At 44.5% G+C, this 15,287-nt stretch overlaps 1 protein-coding gene across 1 annotated transcript in view; it reads right to left on the bottom strand.

The window, feature by feature from the left end:
- OPN4 (opsin 4) overlaps window positions 1-15,287 on the bottom strand; it is a 54,540-nt gene that overhangs the window by 10,376 nt on the left and 28,877 nt on the right. Inside the window, 4 exon segments of the mRNA XM_061634582.1 lie at window positions 253-408; window positions 6,235-6,412; window positions 12,052-12,211; window positions 12,466-12,539. Of these exon segments, the coding sequence (XP_061490566.1) occupies window positions 253-408; window positions 6,235-6,412; window positions 12,052-12,211; window positions 12,466-12,539 (568 nt within the window).

The raw sequence follows: 15,287 nt of genomic DNA on the forward strand, positions 1-15,287 counted from the left end.
ATGATTTCTGTAGGGAAATACTTTTCAAGGGCAGATATTTCTCACAAATAAACAGTCAAAGGCAGACCATGCACGAGCTGCCAAGTCCCCTTCTACTTGAGTCTCCTATGGTAGCTTTCTGATACAGGCTACTGAAGGCGGCATTTTGGAGGAGATGATGGAAAGGCAAGGAGAGAGAAACTTATGGAATATTATACAGAATGATACAGAGATCTGCAAATCAGCCTGCTCTGAGAATGTAACATTTGTTACCTTTTCAAAAATCCCCAAATTGCAGCTTTTCAGTTCAGGTTTGACTTTGATGTCACTCATTTCTGCAGTGCCTTCACCCATGTCATACAAAACATGCCCGCTAGCACCTCTGGAGGAGTTCGGACTAGAGATATCTGCTTCTGTGTCAGTCCAATCCTGCAGTGATATGCTAACATGAAGGCTTTTTAGATATTTTCTATGGGTTTAATTACATTCCCTCAAGCAACTGAGTTAGGTGCCAAATAGATCTAAGTAGTGAAAGGAGCCAGATATGTAAAAGGAACTTAGACAAATCCTGTCTTAGGGCCAGCAGAACCAGGCAGTGTGGCTGTTCCTGGACTGGACCCATTCAGGCTGCCAATGGGGTCAATGTATATGTTGCAAGTTTGAGTGCTCCTCTACTGAATATTTTAAAATCTGTACAAAAACATTTTGTATATCAGAAAGGTTAGACCAAACCTTTCTCCCCATTATGCTTGATTCATAAATATTACCTTTAGTCTTTTGCATTGGTCACTAGGTACCATTACAGTCCTGCCTTGACTATGAGTAGAAGTCCATGCGAAACTAGGGCCAGACTTCAGGGGACCCTCAGTACAATTTAGCTAATGCAGACCCCAGCCACCAATGCCCCTGCTGGAATACTCCCTTCCCCAGCTTTTAAATCTATGTTTAAAAGCTTGGTAGTGTAGTGGATAAGGTGTTGGACTACGACCTGGGAGACCAGGGTTTGAATCCCCACACAGTCATGAAGCTTGCTGGATGACCTTGGGCCAGTCACTGCATCTCAGCCTCAGAGGAAGGCAATGGTAAACCCCCTCTGAATACTGCTTACCATGAAAACCCTATTCATAGGGTCACCATAAGTTGGAATTGACTTGAAGACAATCCATTTCCATTTCAACAATGTCTCTAAGTTGAAAAGGTCTTTCTAGCTGTTGTGGCCAACTGTGGCAGTAGCACAGGTGTTTTCTGGACCACATTTTTCAGGGAGGCAGCAGGCAGCTAGGTGGTCACTGTTATTTTGATCAGGATGAGACCAGGGATAAAACAGATCTTCTTTATTTAATAATTCTCAAACAGTAAAACATCTGAGCTTGTTCTGTGCTTGGCCTCACCCAGCACACACAACACTGACTAACTCACTCCAGTAACTAAATCAGTCTAGCTCCCCCTAAGGTGTGTAACATCCTCTAGAGAACTCTTTCTTTGCTGTGCATCTAACCTAAAGACACATTTCACGAAAGTCACCATGAATGGGAGCTAAGTTTGGCTCTCAAATGGTATCCACACACCTCCACTCAGGCCTGATGGTGAGTGAATGGGTGGCAGGGTGGGCTGGTGAGAAGCCCTTCTAAGCCCTGCAGTGCCCAACCTGGTCAATTGCTGGCACCAAGCCTCAGTCCTAGGGACAAGTTCAGAGTAGGGTAAGGTGCCACTTCTGCCATCCTCAATCAATGCACAGATGTTGGGGTCAGCGGGGCACTTGATGACTAGCCAGTGCAACTCTGCTCCCAGCTCACAGGTTGATTTTCAATGAGTGAGTCCAGGTTTGAAGAGGGCTAAGCCCTGGAACCCAACTAATCCCTGACTTTTTTCCCCCAGGCTCTGCCTCCTTGCTGGGGAGTGGAGACAGTCTTCTGGCCTGCAGTAGTGCTGCATTGTCTCTCCACCAGTTCTCCAGCCATTGGAGGTTCTCTCTTGACTGTGAGGGGCAGTTCCCCCCCCCCCGAGCAAATCAGGCTCAGAAGCTGCAGCCTCTGTGGGTTCTGATTTGGGATTCTCTGGCCTTGTACCTCTATAGGGTCTCCTGACTCAGCTGCCTCCTCATTCTCTGTGCCAGTAGTCAGTCAGGTCACTGCTTGGAGCCAGAGCTATATCATCCTTCTTTCAGGAAGGTCGTCAAGATAATGTTTCCAAGTGCAGCTTGCTTATTTATGTATGTATATATGGTTTTTTAAAAGACCACTTTTCAATAGGTAAATGCATTTGTAGGAGTGAACAGCAGTCAGATGGAAGCATACTATATATAATGGCACATTGATAGTATACTAACAGACCTTAAAAGGAGCTAAATACGCTCCCCACCCCTGTTGAAACCCATTTTGAGGCTGGGGAGGAGAGGGGGAAGAAGCAGGTGTTGCTCTTCCCCAAATTTTGCTGACTGCAGCCCTCATACATTGTCTCATAGAAATCATTGAGACACACAAAGCCCTTTCCCATCTATATAGTGGTACCATTTCTTGGTCACATCAGAGTGTGACAAAGAGACAGGAACCTTTTTTTAAAAAAAAAAGAGTACTCATCCTCGGATATAAGGAGAAATCTGAGAGGCACTGGCCTTGCTGTAAAGAAAGGGCCCATTCTGAAAAAGAAAGGGAGCCAAGAAAATAATGCATGGAAGTGTTGAAATATTTATTTTGTCTCATGTAGAAATGTGTATGCTATATGAGCACGGACACTCCCAAGTTGATTTCTTTTAATGAGATCTGCTTTGTTGGATTTTTAATCAGGGATATAATATATACAGTGTTCAGAACCCTCACAGCTGAAATCTCCTGGAAGAATTCAGAGCATGTCAGCCTCCCCTAAAAGCACATTAGCCTAAAAATGTAACAGCTTAGGGGACATTATAGCATTTTTGTGGTTTTAGAGCTCATGTAAAAACAACAACACCCCATTTGAAAAATAACACATTAATGTGCCTCAAATAGCACAGAAGGAGAATCTCTCAGACTCCCAAGTGCAGAACTGCTTCTGGCTTCTGCACAAGGAACAACATTTGGTGGTACTTAGCAGTGATGCAGCAAGCTGTTAAGAGCTTCTGAAGGTGCGGTGCAGGGCAGAATTGATCGATTTGTCAATTTGTCTAAACCTGCCATCAGATTTCCTTCTAAATGCAGCCCACTTTCCCCTACAAAAGCATTAGCCCTCACTTCACCAACTTGTGTCCTTCACCTTGTCAGGGCTGCGTTCTGTGTTATTGCTGCAGATGTGATATGCCTCCCTCATGCTTCATGTATGCACAAAAAGATCTTGCAAACGAGAAACTCAAACCTTCTGTGAATTGGGCTCTGATCACACAGGAAATCTGAAAAGAGCTTGTTCGTAAGGGTGAGGAAGATGTGAGCCCCCCAGTGTTGATGGACTATAGTTCCCATCATCTTTGACCATTGGCCATGCTGCCGGGCCTGATGGGAACTGTAGTCCAACAACGTCTGGAGGGCCACTGGTTCTTTATTCCCACTGTACATGATCAGAAGCCTCCAGGATAGCTGTAGCAGTTATTGGTTCTGACAGGTGCCACCGTTAGCTGGAGAGTCTGTTTCTATCCTTCTCACTATTGTGACGCTGCATAGCCTCTCATTCACGGGTTGGCAGCACAGGGATTTTTCTTGCAGCACTCAAGAGGAACCATCTTCCCATTCCTTTTTGGAAGACTTTCTTGTCCTGCAGTGCTGAAGCCGGAGCAGGAAAGTGGCAGGGCATAGAGAGGGCTGAAATGGGGCTGTCTGGAGCACCCTATCAGATCCAATAGCTGCTGCAGTCAGCCAGAAGCTTCTGACCACATGGCACTGCTTTTAAGGTCTCCTAAATCAGGGCTGAGTAATGCAGATCTGAAAACCTCCAGAGTTTTCCAGCTTTCTTTGGGTCCAAGTTGGATGTTCCACTCATTCACATATGATGTGTTCATGGAAGTGCAAGAGTGAGTCATAGTTCCCAGTGTTCGCAGAAGGTATCAAAAAGCAGGGTTAAATAATAACATTCAACATGTAATTCTAAAAACTGCCTTGCTAGATCTGACAGAGGTACAAGCTCATAATAGCACACATTTTCTTCCATGCCTAGACTAAATGCCTGGAGGAGGAGGGGGGCTATGCCTGCTGGCCCCACCCCCATCATTGCAAACCCTGTTGCCCTCTACCTGCCAACATCTGTGCATTCCGTGTCATGCCTGAAATAAGCAAATGTAGATGTCCTGCTGAATATGTGGACAGCGAAGGGAGGGGCAATGGGAAGTTCAATGTCAGGGGTAGGTGCAGTCCTAGTTCCTCCTCTATGCATATATTCTGCACATGGAGTTGAATGTGTGTAAGGAGCTATGATTTAGTGCAAAGGTAGCCAATGCGGTGCCCTCCAGATGTTGTTGGACTAGAACTCTCATCATCCCCTATGTCTCCAGCATCCTGTGAGCCAGTCAGAGTAAAAGGAGAGGAGTCAGCTACTGAGAAGTAGCTAACAGTATCCCCTTTCATGCTTATTGGCTCCTAGGGACATCTGGTGATATGGGAGAAGGCATTAACAAGGACCTCATTTCCAACTCAGCAGCAAAACAAAGTGGGGGAAAGGAGCATGGCTGTGACTAATATAAAAAAACTCTGCATGTCTGAATTTTCCACTACACATACCAATAAACTATGGTTTATCACTATATGAAGAAGACTCAAGCTTATCTGCTCCTCTCTTTCCTCTTTTGGCATAGTTGCAAGGAAGATATTGTAAACTCTACCTTTTTTAAATTAACCACAGTGTAGTCTTACATCTATAGCAGGACAAACTGTGGTTAGTCTTAATAATGCTTTACCGAAACAAGCCAACTTCAAACTATTCTTTATGACATTGGCTTTGTTCAGTTAACCATAACTGAGGTTAACTACAGGGTTAGAGTTCACACATAATGCTAAATTGTGATTCATTGAAAATAGTTGTGAAAGTTTCCAGTCTCCTCCTTGTTGCTTTCCGAGTAGATGAGAGGGAAAGTGGGGGCACATAAGCTTGTGTATGTAACATTAAGCCATAATTTATCATTATGTCTGAATGTACCCGACATTAATATACTCTGCTGCTGTTGTTTTATTGATTTGTTCTCTTGTAATCTGAAATGTTGGTTACAGCTTTTCGTTCTTTTTGGGCTGCCTCAAGCTTGAGGAGAGGCAGGCTACAAACAACACATGTACGATGTTAGAGAGCCTCCTTCCTTCCTAATTTTTCTCTTTATTTTTTTGTTTATTTCATTCACTGTCATGGCCATTCTGGCTCTTATAGCTAATTCAATTTTTAAATAATAATTTAAAAAGTCACCACAGACGATACTGTGTGCCTATTGCTTAAGCTAGGGATGGGAAACCTCGGGCCCAGATGCCAAACAGGGCCCTTGTGGCCTCTCTATCCAGCCCCCGGGTCTCTCCCTAGGCCCCACCCCACTCAGGCCACACCCCTCACCAGCCCTGCTCTGAGTCCTCCTTGAGTGCTGTTGCCTGGCTGAAAGGGGTCTTCCAGCTGTGATAATGCCTCACGCTGGCCAGAACTGCAGTGTGTGCGTGTAGAAGCCTCTGACTTTTGCATAGCTAAAATGTAGCCTATTGTACAAGGTCACATCCATTGTTCTGCTTGCTTTTGTCTCTGGTCCGCCCACCACTGGAATGTGGCCCGCACAAAGCTCCTCACCAGGAAATACAGCCCTTGGGCTAAAACAAAAGGTTTCCCATCGCTGACTTGAAATGGAAATGGACTGCCTTCCAGTCGATCCCAACTTATGGTGACCCCATGAACAGGGATTTCATGGTAAGCAGTATTCAGAGGGGGTTTACCCTTGCCTCCCTCTGAAGCTAGTCTTCCCCAGCTGGCTAGCTCCTGCTTAGCTTGCCACAACTGCATGAGCCAGCCCTTTCCTTGTCTGCAACTGCCAGCTGGGGGGCAACTGGGTTCCTTGGGACTATGCAGCTTACCCACGACTGCCCAGGTGGCAGGGCACGTAACCCCTGAGCCACTCACTGTGGGGGTGATCTTTAGCTGGCCCTTGACACGAGCGAGGATTTGAACTCACAGACTCTGGACTCTCAGCCAGGCTCTCCTCCCCACTGTGCTATACCAGCTGTATTTCTAACTTAAGCACTGACATATCTCATCTACCTACCACCTTGCTCTATGCCCTTTCACTTATGCCACATGTTAGACAATGTAGATTAAGGTTTTCCTTACAGATTCACTGTCTGAGGCATAGGATAGCCATCTGTTTCCTGTCAGCAGCCCATTTATATCCGAGGACTGGCTGGTGACAGTAGGGCATCTGATGGAGGGGTAGCTCTAAGATCTGGAGTCCTAATGAGAAACTCTTAGCAGAGATCCAAGGCACGGAAGAAATTTTGCAGTTGCCATTCTGACAGCTAGAGCTAGAGGGAGCCCCAGCTGACGAAGCGTCAAGGCCCCAGCTGACAAAGTGTCAAGGCGAGTTAAGCAGCAGAGCAAGTTCGGCAGCAGGGCGAGGAGGCCAGGGCCCCCCACTCTGCCCGTCTGTTCCCTGACCTCAACTAAACCGCAGTCTCCAATCCATTGACGTAATAAACCTTAAACAAAACTATGCAGGTAAGAAGCCAGCAGGGGTGTGGGGGCTTTCCAGTGTTTTGCACCGCCTGCAGCATGTACGACTATCTGCCTGTTGGACAGAAGTCGTGGGTATGCTCTCGGTGCAATGAGCTCCTGGCTCTCCAGGAACAACTTCATTTCCTTGAGGCCAAGGTGGCGGACCTGGAAAAGCTGAGAGAGGCAGAGAGGTGTGTGGAGGAGGCCTTCAGGGACGTTATAGCTGTGTCCCACTCCAACGATGATAGCTCTTCTGCTATCATGGACAACGATGGTCTCGGGGAAGGAGAGCATCCAGCTGAGGAAGAGGGAAACGATCCCTTAGAAGGGACCCATTCCTTGGGGATGAGCAGCTATCCTCTCGTGCCGAGGATATATCTCCAGGGGGTGGAGGGATCCTTGTAGTGGGTGATTCGATCATTAGGAACATAGACAGTGGGGTGTGTGATGGGCGTGTAGACCGCAAGGTGTTTTGCCTGCCTGGTGCGAAGGTTGCGGATATCGCCCGTTGTTTAGATAGTTTCGTAGACAGTGCTGGGGAGGAGTCAGTGGTCGTGGTGCACGTTGGCACCAACGACATGGGGAAATGCAGCCGTGAGGTCCTGGAAGCAAAATTTAGGTTGCTAGGTAGAATGCTGAAAGCCAGGACCTCCAAGGTGGCTTTCTCTGAAATGCTACCGGTTCTACGCGCAGGACCAGCCAGACAGGCCCAGCTTCGCAGTCTCAATGCGTGGATGAGACGATGGTGTCGGGTGGAAGGGTTTGGATTTGTTAGGCACTGGGGAACATTTTGGGACAAGCCGGGCCTGTACAAAAGGGACGGGCTCCACTTGAACCAGAATGGAACCAGACTGCTGGCACTTAAAAAGGTGGCAGAGCAGCTTTTAAACTGACTGAGGGGGGAAACTCGACAGGAGCTGAGAAAGGTCCGGTTCGGAATAAACCTCCCCCCTGGGATAAAAACCAAAGAAATGATGAAATTTTAAAAGGGGTAGGCCTAGAAGTAGGCATTGTGAGAGCAGGGGCACAGGATATAAATTCAGAAGAGCAAAATTACCACAGGCCTAACCACAAGTGCCAAAGACACTTGAAGAGAGACACTGCTTACAAGTGCCTGTACGCTAATGCTAGGAGCCTGCGAACCAAGATGGGAGAACTGGAGTGCTTGGTCTTAGAGGAGGGCATTGATATAGTGAGCATAACCGAGACCTGGTGGAATGGAGAAAACCAGTGGGATACGGTTATCCCTGGATATAAACTATATCGGAAGGACAGGGAAGGACGTATTGGTGGCGGAGTCGCTCTATACGTGAAAGAAGGCATTGAATCCAGCAAGCTCGAAACCCCAAAAGAGGCAGACTCCTCCACAGAATCGTTGTGGGTGGTGATACCATGCCCCAGGAGGGACTTAATACTGGGAACGATCTATCGTCCCCCTGATCAAAATGCTCAGGGAGACTTTGAGATGAGATATGAAATTGAGGAAGCATCCAAACTAGGAAATGTGGTAGTAATGGGTGACTTCAACTACCCAGACATAGACTGGCTGCATATGTGTTCCAGTCATGACAAAGAAGCAAAGTTTCTAGATATTCTAAATGACTATTCCCTAGACCAGTTGGTCATGGAACTGACCAGAGGGACGGCAACCCTGGACTTAATCCTCAGTGGGGACCGGGACCTGGTGCGAGATGTAAGTGTTGTTGAACCAATTGGGAGCAGTGACCACAGTGCTATTAAATTAAACATACATGTAACTGGCCAATTGCCAAGAAAATCCAACACGGTCACATTTGACTTCAAAAGAGGAAACTTCACAAAAATGAGGGGATTGGTAAAAAGAAAGCTGAAAAACAAAGTCCAGAGGGTCACATCACTCGAAAATGCTTGGAAGTTGTTTAAAAACACTATATTAGAAGCTCAACTGGAGTGCATACCGCAGATCAGAAAAGGTACCGCCAGGGCCAAGAAGATGCCAGCATGGTTAACGAGCAAAGTCAAGGAAGCTCTTAGAGGCAAAAAGTCTTCCTTCAGAAAATGGAAGTCTTGTCCAAATGAAGAAAATAAAAAAGAACACAAACTCTGGCAAAAGAAATGCAAGAAGACAATAAGGGATGCTAAAAAAGAATTTGAGGAGCACATTGCTAAGAACATAAAAACCAACAACAAAAAATTCTATAAATACATTCAAAGCAGGAGACCATCTAGGGAGACAATTGGACCCTTGGATGATAAGGGAGTCAAAGGTGTACTAAGGAACGCTAAGGAGATTGCAGAGAAGCTAAATGAATTCTTTGCATCTGTCTTCACAGTGGAAGATATAGGGCAGATCCCTGAACCTGAACTAACATTTGCAGGAAGGGATTCTGAGGAACTGAGACAAACAGTGGTAACGAGAGAGGAAGTTCTAAGCTTAATGGACAATATAAAAACTGACAAATCACCGGGCCCGGATGGCATCCACCCGAGAGTTCTCAAAGAACTCAAAGGTGAAATTGCTGATCTGATAACTAAAATATGTAACTTGTCCCTTGGGTCCTCCTCCGTGCCTGAGGACTGGAAAGTGGCAAATGTAACGCCAATCTTCAAAAAGGGATCCAGAGGGGATCCCGGAAATTACAGGCCAGTTAGCTTAACTTCTGTCCCTGGGAAACTGGTAGAAAGTATTATTAAAGCTAGATTAACTAAGCACATAGAAGAACAAGCCTTGCTGAAGCAGAGCCAGCATGGCTTCTGCAAGGGAAAGTCCTGTCTCAGTAACCTATTAGAATTCTTTGAGAGTGTCAACAAGCATATAGATAGAGGTGATCCAGTGGACATAGTGTACTTAGACTTTCAAAAAGCGTTTGACAAGGTACCTCACCAAAGGCTTCTGAGGAAGCTTAGCAGTCATGGAATAAGAGGAGAGGTCCTCTTGTGGATAAGAAATTGGTTAAGAAGCAGAAAGCAGAGAGTAGGAATAAACGGACAGTTCTCCCAATGGAGGGCTGTAGAAAGTGGAGTCCCTCAAGGATCGGTATTGGGACCTGTACTTTTCAACTTGTTCATTAATGACCTAGAATTAGGAGTGAGCAGTGAAGTGGCCAAGTTTGCTGATGTCACTAAATTGTTCAGGGTTGTTAAAACAAAAAGGGATTGCGAAGAGCTCCAAAAAGACCTCTCCAAACTGAGTGAATGGGCAGAAAAATGGCAAATGCAATTCAATATAAACAAGTGTAAAATTATGCATATTGGAGCAAAAAATCTGAATTTCACATATGCGCTCATGGGGTCTGAACTGGCGGTGACCGACCAGGAGAGAGACCTCGGGGTTGTAGTGGACAGCACGATGAAAATGTCGACCCAGTGTGCGGCAGCTATGAAAAAGGCAAATTCCATGCTAGCGATAATTAGGAAAGGTATTGAAAATAAAACAGCTGATATCATAATGCCATTGTATAAATCTATGGTGCGGCCGCATTTGGAATACTGTGTACAGTTCTGGTCGCCTCATCTCAAAAAGGATATTATAGAGTTGGAAAAGGTTCAGAAGAGGGCAACCAGAATGATCAAGGGGATGGAGCGACTCCCTTACGAGGAAAGGTTGCAGCATTTGGGGCTTTTTAGTTTAGAGAAAAGGCGGGTCAGAGGAGACATGATAGAAGTGTATAAAATTATGCATGGCATTGAGAAAGTGGATAGAGAAAAGTTCTTCTCCCTCTCTCATAATACTAGAACTCGTGGACATTCCAAGAAGCTGAATGTTGGAAGATTCAGGACAGACAAAAGGAAGTACTTCTTTACTCAGCGCATAGTTAAACTATGGAATTTGCTCCCACAAGATGCAGTAATGGCCACCAGCTTGGACGGCTTTAAAAGAAGATTAGACAAATTCATGGAGGACAGGGCTATCAATGGCTACTAGCCATGATGGCTGTGCTGTGCCACCCTAGTCAGAGGCAGCATGCTTCTGAAAACCAGTTGCCGGAAGCCTCAGGAGGGGAGAGTGTTCTTGCACTCGGGTCCTGCTTGCGGGCTTCCCCCAGGCACCTGGTTGGCCACTGTGAGAACAGGATGCTGGACTAGATGGGCCACTGGCCTGATCCAGCAGGCTCTTCTTATGTTCTTATGTTCTTAAGAAACTGAACCTATCAGTATTTTTTCTACCTAAATGAAGCTGCAAGAATAAAACATACATACGTAATATTTTCATTCTTTTCTTCACAGGCTGAAATGGAATTCATTGAGGTGGAGGGAAGAGGGAGAGAGGCCATATAACATTAAAGACCTCTTAGGATTGTAAAAGACAGTTGTAGAAAGCTATAGTTGGACTGTAAAACTCTCATCCAGTTTATAGTTGTGTGCAACAGCATATGCACAGACAGAAGCACATGATGAGAGTGTGTATTCCCTCAGTATAGTGGGAAATAAATATTACCATCTGTGTCATGGAATGTGAAGGGAGGCTGCATCAAATGAACATACACACTTTTTGCCTGTGCATGTGGTTTTGATCCCTGCACAATGCACATAAACTGCCTCTAGATGGACTGTTGCATTTTCAATTCAGTTGGCAGAATCTCCATGCGGTGAGCAGTTCCTGGGTGACAGTTTATCAGTTTCATCTGCTGCCACTCAGTTTTCTCCTTGCTACCAATAAAACCATCTGATCTCAAAGACAGACGTGCATGCAAACTTCACCGTTCTACATATAATATCCAGAATAGTTTTAAAAAATATCTCACACACATTTATTGTACCCCTCTGTATATGCTAAATGGTCTTTACCACTGTAGGCGAATCAGAATTCAGGAACTGGCAAGCAAAGACATGCCAACAATTCAGTAAAATAAATCATTGAGCCAGGAGTGTATTCTGACTTTACATGTCGGGTGGAGAAGGTTTGTCCTACACTTCTAACAGTTGGGTATAAGAAGGAGGAGGACATGGGGGCTGCTTGTCATGTCATAGGACTGGAAGGGTGAGAAAAGCTGTACCTGCCCAAAATCCCTGTATGTGCACAGCTGTTAAAACCACCTTGTAAATAAGCCTGCAAAAGTTACTAGTATTCTGCCTTTCTATGCTGGATATAGGGGAGGAAGGAAGCCCCCTTTGCATCTAGCATGGCAATGCAGGATCCTGGCCTCCATTTTTGCCTTCTACCCAAAGAGGCTGGTGGAAGAGGGATGGATTTGATGGACGGGCTTTCCTCTCTCCGTAGGCAGTATGGCAACCAAGCAAACTGGCACAGGAGAGACCAAGAGATCAGTCCCTTCTCCACCAGCCCACTCACTCACTCACCAGCATGGCATTCCTTGCTGGTTCTAGCTACTGGGTGAGATGTTAAATATACAGCTGTGTTAAAACTACAGGAGTTGCATCCTCTCTGGTTGCCCAAAAAGAGGGCCTGCCATCTGTTTCAATCCCCACTTTTTTTTAACAAAAGGTGACACCTACCTGTGTTTGGGGTGGACAATGGGATAAATGGTTGGGTTGTAGATGGCTGGAGCTTTGGCAATCACTGCAGGGATTGAGTTCATGAAGGATGTGAGGACATGAGAATACCTAAAATAAGGCAAACATACTTTAGACCGAATTTGCCCGAGTATTCTTTGTGCTTCTTTTCTTTTTTACATCATATATTGCCCATCTGAATGTTCTTCCACAAACTTCTTTCAAGTGCTAGCCACATAGTGTCAATTCAGACATGCAAAACCTTCTCTTTGATGCACCTCAACTGAGCGTGGGGACACATTCACATGGAGAACAGATTTATCAGCCTCCTCCCTGATCTGAAAACAACAGCTCAACAACAGCATAATTAAGTAAATACATTAAAACAAAAGCTTTCTGTTGAAATAGCGCTATCACTCAAGGCTACTTGAGCCATTTTCCATTCAGTCTTCATCCTAGTACCATCTGGACTGATGCTTTGAACAGCCCTGGGAAAAGTAAGCAAATTAAGTAATGTCTTCCCAGAATAAAAGTGTGGTTAGCTAACATAGAATGTATTTCCTTTTTTTTTAAGGGCCACACAATAGATAATAGTTTGGATCCAAAGATCCATTTTCATGAGTGGAAGCATTTCCATCGCACACATAGGAGTGTGTGTGTTATCAGTTCCCCTTTCCCAGATGCAGCCTCTCGTGTCGGTCAAAAGTCCTTCCGGAGAGTCAGCGGCCCTCTATAGAGGAAGCTGCCTTATATCACGTGTGTGTTTGGAAGGACTCTGTGCTGCTGAAGCTGTTGCCACCTCCCCATAACTTTGCCATATTTTCTTCTGCTCCAGGTATATAAAGGGAAGGGACTGCCTGAGGCAGCGCCTCAGCGCATGCCTTGGCGTCGTGCAAAGTGTGATGCTAAGTGCACACTTAACGTCACACTTGGAGTCGTGTTGGAGTCTGGTGTCCACCACCCACCAAGAAAAATCATTGCTGCAAGTGCTGGAGAGAGACGGGCAAACCAACAAGTTGTTGTAATTGAAAGCCTGCCCTTCTTTAGAGTAAATATTCGATACTTGAATGGTTATTGTTCCTTAGTTGAGAGATTAGGAAAGTGCCATTGCCTACAATGTGGAAAAAGTGGTTGCTATACCCCCAGGGTGAGAGCGTGGTGGGCATAGTTTCTGCCCCCTTGAGTGAGAGACAAGGGGGAATGTTTGGTATGAATGTTGTATTTAAAATTTGTGTGTGCATTATCTTTTTTCAGCTGCAGTTAGATGAAATGCTGTTATAAAGGGGGCTGGCTGTTTTAATTGTTTTGCTTTTTTTATACTGTGATTAAGAAATGAGTTGATTTGTTCAATTTATTATGTTTAAAAATAAGCTTGTTGTAACTTGTTTTTTCTTGAAGCTTAGGGAATATTCTGTTTAGTCTACTATGTCTGTTTTTTTTTTCTTGTACTCAATTTTATATGCAATGTTTATATGCTGATACTGAAGAGGATGTTTTCGTCAATTAATTGTATTTTATTTATTGTGTTTTTTTGTATCTGCTGTTTTAAGATGTTTTGACTTACGTTGTACACTGCTTAGAGTTTTATTTAAATACAAGTGGTATATAAATAAATAAATAAATAAAATATCAGGTCAGGCTATGCATCTATCAAGCTCAGCATTGTCTGCTCTGAGTGGTCCTCCAGAGTCTGCTATCTAGTCTTTTACTAGGGATTGAACCAGGAAGCTGGTGAGCAAAGCATGCGCTCACTGAGCTACAGTCATCCCTGCTCTGAAGCAGAACCAGCACTTGGAAAGGTCATTTTTTTAAAAAAGTGAAGTAGTTCAAGTTCAGCATGTCCCAAAAGGAATTAATTCCAGGTCATATTCATCCCTTTCCAAAATGAACTCGTTCAGTTCACAGTCAGTTCATAGTTCGATTCAAGTTCATCCAAATGATCCTCAGCATTTTTTTTCAGCATTCAGAATGTTACTAACTTCTGTGCTGAAGTACAAAATATACTCAAGAAGGTTAAGACAGTGGAATGTTAATGGTTTGATTTATTTTTCCCAACAATTAGTATCTTTAAACTTATAGGCCCAAAGAGTCTGAACAGCAAAAAAAAAAAAAAAAAAAGTAAGAATGAATTTGAAGATGAACTGGAAATCATTCAAAGTTCTACCCCCAAATAAACTTATTTCACACTCAGATCACTCTGCAATTGTGGGAACGACTTTCAGGTGTAGTTCAGAGATTTTTGACCTAATTCAGTGGACTTTGTTAAACGGAATTAATTCATTCCAAGCACTGAGCAGAATGCAATGAAATGATGGGAGCTACATGCTCCCATCCTCCCAGGGGGAGTCAGAAACTCCAATTATGTGTGAGCGCTTCTGCTTCTTCAAGTGGATCTTTAGGTACAAGCCTATACAACATAATTACATACTGTTTTCTTCCCCCCAGTATAATCAGTTGTAAGGTTTGTATTTGCCAGGAGCAGTCAGCAAATTTTGCTTGAAAACTCAAAACCGTTTTTGGATATGCTCCCAAAATTTTTTCCTATCCTAGAGCACATCTATACTACCAGCTCGAAACAGTTTCAGACCTGTTGGGTTGCCTTGTGTCCCAATCCAGGGACCTTAGGAATTGTAGTTCTGTGACTATGAAGAGGCCAGAGTCAGTTCTCTAACCAAGAAACACTGGCACCATCACAAAACTATAGTTCCCAGTTTCACTGGGGCACATAATTTTCAGTGAGGTTTAAATCTGTTGTGTAGATCTGCCCATTTCAGAGTGTAGTTTGCATGCAATGCCATTATAAATCTAATCATGCTGTGAAGACATGGATACTTCCACCCTTCCTTCTCCCTGTATCATTTCTTTTTCACTTAACGTGCCCTCTCCCAATCTTTACTTTTATACTACTGATGCAGTAAAAAATGCAGATATGTCATCCTTTGTACATGAGTGTACCACAGATATGGGGAACTTTTGGCTCTCGAGATGTTGGCTATGCTTACTGGAGCTGATGGTAGTTCAGCAACATCTGGAGGGCCAAAGGCTCCCCTCACCTGCTGTACAGTTTCATCATTCTGCCCTGTGCCTGTCAATCTTGGGGGAGGATTCTCCAAAACCCCTCTCTATAGCAGCAAAAGCAGAACAACTTACGCAAACTAAGAAAATAGACATAAATTGGACATCATCAATGGGGATTCTCAGTGGGTCTACTCTAAGCATGACAGGAGTCTGGACAACAA

This window comes from Rhineura floridana, chromosome 7 (assembly GCF_030035675.1).
Source record: "Rhineura floridana isolate rRhiFlo1 chromosome 7, rRhiFlo1.hap2, whole genome shotgun sequence".
Taxonomy (NCBI): Eukaryota; Metazoa; Chordata; class Lepidosauria; order Squamata; family Rhineuridae; genus Rhineura; species Rhineura floridana.